At 35.0% G+C, this 12,253-nt stretch overlaps 1 protein-coding gene across 2 annotated transcripts in view; it reads right to left on the reverse strand.

Annotated features, from left to right (window-relative positions):
* Nucleotides 1-10,541, reverse strand: part of LOC100169486 (orthodenticle) — a 38,126-nt gene extending 27,585 nt beyond the window's left edge. Inside the window, exon 1 of one of the 2 annotated variants that reach the window (XM_001948358.5) lies at nucleotides 9,830-10,541. Coding sequence is in view for 1 of the 2 variants with exons in the window: in XM_008182580.3 (XP_008180802.1) it covers nucleotides 4,843-4,847 (5 nt within the window). In the remaining variant the exon portion in view is untranslated. Of the gene's footprint in view, nucleotides 1-4,842; nucleotides 5,821-9,829 lie in introns of those variants that run through there. The other variant, XM_008182580.3, reaches the window with a different exon arrangement.
* Nucleotides 10,542-12,253: the final 1,712 nt, after the last annotated feature.

The raw sequence follows: 12,253 nt of genomic DNA on the forward strand, positions 1-12,253 counted from the left end.
GAATTCAAATCTGTTTTCAGAATTCTTATCGCTTCATTAGATTAATTGGTATGTTTGGCAAAAAAACACGTCTAAGATACTATATCACGCGTGTGTTAGACGAAAACAGAAAATCACGGTATCGAATCCCCTTAATTCATTATTATCAAAAAACCCATTTCGTATTCGTCGACTCACCACGATATTATACCACCGTGGCATTCAACCAACGATCGCGACGACACTTGCAGCACTCTGTATGACAGTGTGCTTGCTGCAGCAATATATAGGTACGTAGACACGTCGCTTTCGAGTATAAAAGTCGAGTACTCGTGCTGTAGGCACGCGGCGATTATGTAGGTATTACACTACTACCTATTATTATAATATAGATTTACAACTATAGGTACTACACACTACTACACTAATACTACTACAACAATACACAACCGCTTTATGTACCTATTATAATATCGTTGTATATAGTATAATATTATATAAGTAATATACAATAAACACGTACGTCAATCGGTGTACGATGACGTCAATGAGAGCGGTCGCAGTCGAGTGCCGTGCGATAATATAGCTCAATAATATTATAATATAGTTCGCTAATACATATAGGCACCCATACGATATAATATAATAATTAATACATAATAATATATGTAATAGGTACGCCGAGCAGACCGCCGGCGAGTGGACACCACGACACCAGCAGCAGCCATTAACGTTAAGCTACGACTCGACGATAACAATATAACAATAATATGTCTATACATAATATATATAGGTATACCACTATACCCACGTTCTCGGCTACTTAATGTAATATTATATATAAAAGGTGTGCGTACCTATACATACATATGCCTAATATGTGTGCCCCGGCCGATTGTTTGCTTAGTTCGAAACGTTTAGCGGGTGTTGCCGCTGTCCGATGTGTCGAATGTACATCATCGTCGCGATATTAAGGTACGAGAGATGAAATAAACTTGTCGATGAGTGGGCGGGTAGGGAGAACGGCCTTACATGTACGTTGCAGGGAACGTTATTATCACGAAAAACACTACAAATTCACTGGGGCTACTCAGGTATTGTCCTGCGTGTATACGAGTACCTGTCACTGAGCAGGACCTTCTCGGAACGCATATTTGGAAAAAAAATAGAGATTTTTATTTGATTTTAACGCGCTCGTTTCATCTGTATATTATTATGGTGTACAAAGAGATTCCGGTGTCCGGCTATTGGCGTGTCACGAGTTTTCGACACCTGCAGCAACGACATAAATGGTATAAACGGATCAATATAACGCTCTTGGAAACGATTTGGCAAAGATTTCGCGGTCTCTGGACGAAAAGAGTTCTTTTATATATACTGTTTATATTTTCTAATATTGTGACACGTTTCCGGTGCAGACATTTTCAGATTACGACGATTTTTACAACGGGCTCGTATAATGAAAATACACCTCAAGTTTAGTTGACAATCACAACAAGTACAAATTCTTCTCAAAGTCGTACTTCGAAAGCTTTGAATGATTTTTATTTTTCGATGTTTGCTTTAACATTGTGAACCCATGCTTATAAAACTTGTGAAAGAATAAAAAACGTTACGGAATAGATATATAGGCAGATACTGTAATGTAGATATTATAAATAAAATGTTATACCTACATTTACATAGGTAGTATATAATATATGTATATATGTTCGAGTGTTTTGTATAATAGGTACATGTGTGTGAAATGTCAACAATCGGTATTAACAATACTCGGTGTTTTTGATAGTGGTTTGAGTGTCGACGCGGTTTATCGCCGAGGTGCTCGAGTATTTTACCTATAACTTTCAAGAGGACAGCAAACACGGAAAATACGATTGTTATCAGACTCCGATAACACGAAATTATTCCATACGAAGTACATCACGATGATGACGGCGACCGCTGCGGATATATATATTCTAAAATATTATTGGCATCACATCATGCAGAAGACCGCTAAAAACTGAACTAGAATTACCTACTGACTACTGACCGTACAGCGACGGTACTTTTGTAATTTATTTTTGACTGATGTCGTCTATGCGGTATAGATATAATAGGTATTTATGTAAGGGAGATATTGTAGCGATTATAGGACGTGTATATTAAATATAATTATAAAATAATAAGGCACATCCGCACAATCCATGTAAGTATATGTCCTTTTTTATTATAGGACTGGTTAGAGTTGTGTATACTTTCCATTAAAATACTGATCGACCGCGCGGTTGGGGAGCAGAGAGGATTTCCTAACCAAGGATTCGGAAACTGCGTTTCTTATATTCATTTTACTCCATCAAAAACGATGCGATCAGTGAACGGGAGGAATATAATATAATATACCATCGTGAAAGCGGCCCTATTTAAATATTCCACAGTTTATCAGTGTATACCTATATAATATAAAAGAGGGGAAAAACACGAAGAAAATCAAAGCTTTGTACTTTCGCTCGTAAATTTGCAATTATCGTACCTACCAGCTGCAGCCGCAGTAAACAATATTATATATATTTTATAGATATACCTTCGAATATTTGCACGATATCCATGGGCAGTCGAAAGTGATGAATAATAATAAGAAAAACACGGGAGACCGACTTCACGGCGAATGGAGCGCGCTGATGCGAGAAACGCGATTATAATAATTTTTCCCGCATATACACGTACACTGCAAAGTACCGCCCAGGGTATTTATTTTTTTTTGTTTTTAAACAGGTTTTTGTTGTTTAAAACGGAGTTTTTGTTTCAGAAAAAGTAGAAACACGAATTTTAACAACCCCGCGTGGACTTGATAATACATCGCTTGTGCGCTCTTGTACGGCCGCCATCACGATGCCGCCATAACGTCGACTGACTGCGCGAACCGGTGGCGGGGGGAGTGTAGCAGGGGGACCGGCGCGAGAGGGGAAATTTTCCCTTGCATATACTCGTATATATAGGAGCTATTGTCGTTGTTATTGTTTCGTTTCGGTTTTTTCTTTTTTAAACCGGCCCCCTAGTTTTAGAAAAAAAAAATTAGCCTTCTAAGCAGCTGCTATTTACACGCCAACAATGGGTTCGCGCATTATATATATTGTACATACATAATATAATATATGATGTGATGATCGGCAACGCGGGGGGAAACGCTCGTGTATAACTTCTCGTCGAACGCGCGCGCGTCATACATAATAATATAATATATTATTTTTATTATTATTATTATCACAGGCCTAGGCAGCAGTAACGGTTTGGGTGCACACGTTGTATAGGTACAGCAGTTAAATTTTATGTTCACCGCCAATGCAGCCAGTGATAATAAATATATTATATAAGCGAACCAATACTGACGACGGCTACATAGATAATATAATATATAGTTAATATATACATAAGGAACCAGTTACCCGCGGGGGGTTGGTTTCGATTTTTTCCACATTGTATATAAGTATAGATCCGATAGTATAATAATATAATGCTGTAAACTGCAGTAGAATAACTTATTTATATACATATAGTTGAACATGATATAGGTCGTAACCTTTAGTTAGGCACTCAACGCCATATTATACTTTATTATAGGTATATTATTATTATTATCATCATCATCATCATCATCATCATAATCATAATTATGTACACTGAAATCGAGAAAAAATAATACATTCTGATAGGAAGATACTTTCAAACACATGTGTTCATAATAAAGCACGCGTTTTCATTTCCAGCTGCCCCCGATAAGCAATGCCCTCCTTATAATATACATATTGTATAAAATAAATATAGTCGCATAATATAATGTTATAAGTATTGCTTCAAAATTCTTGGTTGTTAGTTAATTAGAATATCTGTTGCAGGTATTTCTATGGTTCGTATACCTTAGAATATTTGTGTCAAAAAATTGAAGCGAAAAGACGTAGGTAGGAGTATAAAATATTATTATTATTTATTATAATACTTGGGGAGGGAAATAATTGTTTACACATGAATCGCAAAACGGGACCTTATATACCTATATATTCATTTTTTTGCGTGAAGCTCTTGAGGGTGTATACAATTTATTCAATTTAAAGCTTACCATCATGTTATACAAGATATTATATACCTACAAATTATAAACAACAAACCATTATACTTTTTAAGTTTATATTATTTTATTATATTATACAACTGTATAAAATAATGTAATAAAAAACGAGACTATTATAATATACTTGTGTGCTAGGTACATAGCTACTGTTCTAAAAACGATATTTTGATACTAAAATACCTACTTATATCGAATAACCCTGCGCCAATGTACATAATATTATACCTATACTAAAAAAGTAAAGTCATACGTTTCTATATTATAATGATACAGGCCCCTATACCCTGCCCATATTTATGTCAGCTGTAAGGAAAAAGTTATTATTATTATTATTGTTCCCGTTGTGCTGTTTATTGTGTGCACAAAAGCTGCGAAACGCCGAGTCCCCCCTCCCCCCCAACAGATTTTCATCGCACGACCACTGCGCGTTCATTCGTATACACTCGTGAATAATACGTATCTGCTTCATGCATAAATTATCGCGATCCGGGCGCAATGGCACATCATGTACACTCGGCGTAACCCTTATTTTTTTTTACCTGAACCGCGCAGGACGCGCAGTGGCATACAAAAGGGACGTACACGTATGGGGCGGTTTGGAAAGGGTTGATTCTCGCTCGTAGGGAGGGGGGTTCAGAATTAGAGACCAAAAAAAACCGTCGCCGTTTATACAATACATAATAATAATAATAACAATTTATAACGGTCGGGGGAAATGAAAAAATAAGAATTAAAAATTAATTAACACTTACAACATTACGCAGCTACGTTCACGGATACCGGCAGCTGCATATATATATATATATATATATTATATCACGTGTGTATACGGGATAAATATTTATGTTATATTACGATTAGTTATGTCGGGAAGTTATCGACGACTGCACTGTTCGAACTTTGACGCGGCTGAGAAATATAATAATATTATGTAACAATATAGTAATTATATTTTGCATATTATAGACGACGGACAACGGTTGATCGAGTAATAAATACTACTGTAATAATGGATGACGTGGAGAGCGCGTGCCCCTTCGATGATCACCACAAGAATCGATGCGAATACTACGCGCGACAAGTGACAATATCGATATATATATTTTTATGTAACTCAGTCCCATCGTCGTTTCGCAACACTAGTCTATCTCCCCCCCTCCTTTCCCCTCCGAACACGACACACACTGCTATATGATTATGTTCTGTCTCACGTGGCGGCGGTGTCGTTATCGGTTGCCGTTTTTCGAGATAATTTCGGCCCGCAATCTCAACTACCTACGCTCTAATACCATAATGACAGTATAACATTTATTAACATTATACCAACAATCGAGCTATTTGAACGCGGTACAAACACTTGTAACGACGAGGGGAACAACACGCACACGCTGAACACATCAAGTTCGATCCGCCACAACCGTCGCCGAGATAAAATAATTAGCTGCGGGCAACGTCCGTCGCTCGTATTATGCTCGTTTATTGCCATCGAGTGCTAACGACAACAAGCCATTGTAATGAAAAAAAGGAGACGTTACACCATAACCCGTAAAAAGTAATAGCTGAGGAGTGAGGATGTAAATTTTTTTAATGGGGAAAAAATATAACTATCTATAGTGTTTTTGCGGAGTCTCGGCAGCTTAAACGAGATAATACAGCTTTGGAAAACGTGATTAATGATTATACTGCAGTAAAATAGAAATATAATACCATATAATATAGGTACTAGGTAGGTGTTATTTTGGCACCATCACATAATTGATGAACGTTACCTGATGAAACATAATAAATTCTTAAATGTATAAGATCAAGTTCATATATCATAAAATGTATACCTAAGTGTTCTTCGGGAAATCACAGATTAAATAAAAAAATTTAAGTAAGGTTTTTGTTTTATCTGCGGTGAAATACTGAAATCATGTACCATACAAATAAATGTAACAAAACATTATCTAGACCATAACATGACATTAAATTTAATTTAGGTACCCGTAAAATATACATAATATTATATGAGTATTTAATAAGTGAAGTATGTGGCATTACGCTCAAAGTAAAGGCGTAAAGTAAACGGAATGTCAACGATATGAACAGGATCGACGAATGGTGATATAAAATTACACTACACTTGGGCCCAACCCTGAACAAAGTAAGAAAATTCTAAACTTCTTAAAACCAACCAATTTAATCAATAAAAATAAAATCTAAGTATAATTATAATATACGATTTTGTAAATACTTTAATTAAGTTTAACTAGAAAAAGTAATACTGTAACTAATGCCCTTTTCTGCCGAGTTGTTATTAAGACCAATAAAATATATATATATATTTACCTACTTAGGTAGGATATATATTATATATTTAGGTAGGTAAGTTATTATTAGAAATTAAACTTAAATAAGATAGTATATAATATGTACATATATATATAAATATATAATATCGTCTGGTACAATATATAATCTTATACTCAATGATAATATTATATAGATACAAAATTTCATATAAAAACAAGTTACCTACAACTAATTAAAATTATTTATTCACTAATTGAACTCACAAACTTGTTCTGGTTATAGGTAACTCATAATATGTGATCTTCACCAGCTTTCAAAAAATTATATTTCTAAGAACCAATAAATGTAATTTTCCCGTTATTCGATTTTTTTTTAATACAACACATTTACCTAATTATTACAAATCGTTTATGTTGTGAACCGTGTGACTGAAGTAATTTTAAAAATGATCAATCATAAATTATCTAATATAAGTATCTACTCATTTTTATATAGGTTATATAAGTAAGTAATTGTTTTATTTTGTATTTTCACAAATAGACGGTTCTATAGAATATATATACGCCTTCATATTAGGTAACAAGAACATAATATAACATAACATGGGAATAAAGACAAGGGCAGACTAGCTAGGATGGCGTCTGGCCGATAACTTATAAATATTTTATTATTAGCCCTACATTGGGCCAAATTTTCAGTTTCCCCGTGGTCAATTTTCCGCCCCTGCAAAAAGAGTATATGTTATATAGGCAGGTAATATAGAAAAGTTTCGAATCATATAACAATGTGTGAATTAATTACAATATACGTGACTTATTTCAGACAATTTTACTTAATTTATTTTTTCGTTTTAAACGTTTGTGTCATCAACAAAACCCATTGCGGCGCGCGTGCTACGTATAGAAAATATTAGAAACCACTGTCGTCACTATGGTGCACCGTTATTATAATAGAACCTTATTATTTAGTTACATAATAATAATTATTATAGACTTGCGGGGCGGAAACATTGTCGTCGTCAGATGCGGTCGTGGCATAATATTTAAAGCGGAATTCGCAACGGCGGCGGACAACAACGGACGACGATTGTTTATGATTTTTATTATTATTATTATTGTTATATATACCGTTCGATAGGCGATAATTAATGTTATTTTTTAGATTTTATTAATTATTTACCTATATATATTTTTTTACAACGCATCCGGTCAGACGAGGTGGGGTTCTACCATACCTGCTGCAGGTTGCAATATAGACTAGTCATAAAAGTAGCAGCAGGAATATTCTTATCATGGAATTACTTCCGCTAATGTCGTTCGACTTCTGATGGCACGCGCTTCTGCAGATAAGCAGCTGAAATTACTGCAGAGTATAAATACAATACGGCCACACTGAAAGCAATTTATAATTTTCCGCGGACTTGTGACAATTTTAACAATTTTTTCAAATGTATGGCAATTCACAATAAAAATGTGATTTCCTATATATTAGGAAAGTAAATTAAAGTAGATTAAAGTATGTGGGAAGAGGATTCGTCACTAAAAATCCAGGTGGTCACCCGTCCAGGAACTAGCGACGCCGGCCGATGCTTGACCTCAGAACACGTTAGTGACTGAAGCCATCCACTGAGCCACACCATACAAGGGCCCAAGATGATATTATTATAATATCATCAGTATATGGCCCGGATTTCAATGCAAAGTCCATTATTTTTTTGGTTTTCTATTACAATCCATTCCAATTATTTATAATAGATACTACACTAACTTTAATAAGTTTTAGTTGATTTTCATATACATGCGACATATCAAATGTCAATTCTCTATTTATGATAATGTCTACAGCGATTGCGTTGGATGTAGTATCCTACCGGGTCTTACTCAAACAAATATAACCACTAATTAGTAATTGGTCAGTAAAAGTTACGTTACAATCACAAATATTTTGAGTAGGTTTATTACAATATGTTCTGTTTATTTTTTGTGCATGCATTATTATTTAAGTTCGGTATTTTGTTTTTGTATTTTATTATTATTTGTTGGTTTAGTTAAGATAAAGAAGAGTTAAAAACGCTGAAATTTAAACCATCGTCCATCGTTTTCCTATCCATTGCGTGCCTATCAAAAAATATGAGTAATTCTAAGCATTATTGTGTTGAAGGCATTTTTAGGGTTATTTTTAAAACGTTTTATTTTTTATAGTTTTAGAATCCGGGCCTTACAGCCCTAGACATCAGTTATCGCCATTTATACATAATAACGTAGAAACTTACGTAGGTATCTACTTTATAAAATGTCGATTTCAATATTTTTAGTCTCGTTGAAGTCCTATAGGTAAATCCTACCTGACTTTCAATTTGGACATCATTTGGAAAATGATAATATTTTGTAAATATTTTAAAGTGCTTGTATACCTAATGAATATTTGACTAATAATATTTTATAAATATTTTCTTCCGATTATAACAAACCATTGTAGGTACTATATGATTGCATATTATTTTGTAAATGTTTTTCATAAAATATTATATATTATAATATTTTAAAAAATATGAACTTCTTAGTCAAAGAATATATCTAAAATATTTCCTAATTATTTACGCAACTTTTTTAAATATTTTGACAACTACCTATATGATAATGTAAACGAGCCTTAAAACTTGGCAGATATTGTATAATGATTAAGCACAAGCTGCACCGGAATAAAATAACTGAAATGGAGTTTTGAAAACGCATCATCACAGACATTTTATAGTTGGAAGTTTTTGTATCTATATATTATGACACATTTTATGATTTAGCTGGTATTATATCTATAGTAGTTCTATCTCGAGTTCTATTGCTATCGACTATCGTTTTATTTACTAAATAGGCAGGTACTACAAAATCTTATCATATACAATATACAAATTTCGATACATTTAATGAATACTATATAAGAGTAAAGAGTTATAAGTATTATTATTTTGAATAATGAAAGAAATACCATATCGTTGAAAACAGAGATCAATTAATACCTAAAATGGAGCAGCGAAAATTATAGCGGTCTTATAATATGTATATATTATACAATATACGAGTATGTATGTAAATTACATGTATCAGTGTAGGTACCTACTTCAGAATGCCAAAAGTTCAGTTTAACTGGTAGGTACCTATCTATAAAACGTTACAGACTACATACATATATATAAATAAGTCTATGTTTGGTAAATTGATACTGAAAAACGTGCGAGACGTTTTACGTTGCAGAGACGAAAACAAGTTTTTTAATCGACGCGTCGTTTTAAGACCGACGACTCCCCTCCCCCCTTGTACACTACATATTATTATAATTTAAGTAGTGCATAATGTACCTACTAAGTTTGTATACCAAGTTTTAGTTATTATAATATGATAATATACCTAGGTTCCTTATTATGATATTATAAGCCTGACGACTCACCCCGTACAGTTTGCAGTCGTCGGTCAGATGTTCAGTCGGAACGGCGGCGGCGGTGGTCGCGACTACTAGTCCTAGGCGAATCGGTGGCGGCAGACTGCGGCGGCACGGAAGAGATTCGGCGGCGGCGACGTCGGCGGCCGACCACGGCGACGTGACTACAGCGCCGTGCTGCAGTTGTCATCGGCTGACGACGCGGCGGCGGACAAACGGGAGCTGTATCGGTCCGTCTGTATGCTTGTTTCGTATACAACAACGGATTGTGTGCTGGTGAGGTTAAGATGAACAACGGCGCGTCGTACGCAGTCGAGTGGCGGCGAACACGGAATTATTGTTACTGTCTTGTCGTTTTAAAATATTTTTTTCTCTAAAAATAATTTAATATAATATAATAACGAAAACGATCGAACGAATCACTGTGTCGTATGACGCGCGCGACAACGACGGACGGCGACAACTACGACGAAGACGACAAGAACAACGACGGCGTGATTCCTCGGACCGATCGCTGTAAACTGCTCCCCGTAATGCGGTTTGCTGCTGCTGCTGTTCTGCGGCAGCGGTGGCGGCGGTGATTGCGCCCTATCGGTCGGATCCGGTACTACGCGACCAACGCCTCGACAGGCGGGGGGCGGAGCGCACGACGCTGGCCGGCCGTGCGCGTCCGGTGAGGCGGCGGTGGCAGTTCCATGCTCCGCGCGCGTGGATCCGATGGGGCTGCTGTAATATACGCGCGTGGTTCACCTGGTGCTGCCGCCGCCGTCCTTTGCCCCCTCACCACCGCAGCGACAGTCGGCGCACCAACGGCCGGACCAATCATGGAGCTCGACCACGCCCACCACGCCGCAGAACACCATCCGTAAATAATAGTAATAATAACAAATAATAATAGTGATGGTAAAAAAATGGAAAAATCAAAAATTCTTGAAAGAAGCATCCCAAAAGAGAAATTGATATATATTATATATGATGATAATATTATAATAATATCTATATGATACACGTACGTTACATATATAGGTATATAAAACGTATAATGCTGGTTCCTGATGTGTGCAGTTGAATTATATTGCAGACATGCATGTATATCATTATTATTGTATTATACCTATATATTGTAGTAGAGGTATATAAGATAGGTATAAGTGTAATGCTGTATTTAGGCATAAATATATATATTACCTATATATAATGTACAATATAAATATACCAATATATATACCTACATTTAATTTTGTTATTTTAACTGCAGTCTATTGTATATAGGTACCTATATATAGCCTGTTCAATACATATTATATTTTATTGTTTTATACCGTTAATATATCATAGGGAAACGTGTCTTGTATTTTAAAGCTCGTTTCACATGGATTCGTTTCGTATACGCACGCGAATCAGTTTACATCGGTACGTTTATAGGCATAGTATTAAGTTCATATATTCGCGGAGGGAAAAGTGCCATTGTCGTAGAGTGGCTTATTTATGAACTTAAACAATAATGTAAATTGAAACGCTCGCGGACGCAACTCATGCAAATGATAGCTATCATAGGTATAGGTTTCACGCGTCCATGTGAAACGGCCTTATTCCACGTCCCATGCTTAAAATTTGTATATATAGATATATAAATATACAAGGTAGCTTGTACCTAAATAGGTACCTAGTTGTTGATACCGTGGAAATGATAAACCTAGATATAGGTATATACAATAAATTGTATTTTATTTACGATTATGAATAAAGTTATACAATATGTATATATAATAAATATAAATACCTATAGGTATATATTATGTACATGCAACCTGCAAAAACTATTTATTTTTTTTTTTTAAATTCATTTTATACAATATTGTTTTTGTTTATTGAGCCTATTTACATACTAATTTACTATAGTTCATTGGCGGATATCGGGGGGCCGGTCCACCAATTACCCCCCCACCCTTGGACGACCCATTTTGAGAATTTTTTTAAATTTTACGACCCACAATACATTGAGTAACCTTTTTTTTTTTAGGTATTTAGGTACTTACTAAACGTCATTACCTCTGTGGATTTGAAATTCACCCCCCCCCCCTCAGAACTATGATATATCCGCCACTGCTATAGTTAGTAAACCTACACACTACGTCACTGCAGTACCTACATTTCCAATTTTTGACTGTATATACCTACATAATATAGGTAGGTATTTACTTCTTAGCACACAACTTTATATGGACTATAGATATAGGTATAGGTACGTATATGTTTTTTTCATAAACACATTTGCCTTTCGTTTATATATAGTTACATTATATATTTATATAATAGTGTACCTATATATAATATATTAATATATTTAATAAATAATATTTATATAGGTATACTGTCGACACACAATATATGGGATTCTTATAATTTGTTTTATTATTATACTTAAACGTA

Source organism: Acyrthosiphon pisum, chromosome X (genome assembly GCF_005508785.2).
Source record: "Acyrthosiphon pisum isolate AL4f chromosome X, pea_aphid_22Mar2018_4r6ur, whole genome shotgun sequence".
Classification (NCBI taxonomy): Eukaryota; Metazoa; Arthropoda; class Insecta; order Hemiptera; family Aphididae; genus Acyrthosiphon; species Acyrthosiphon pisum.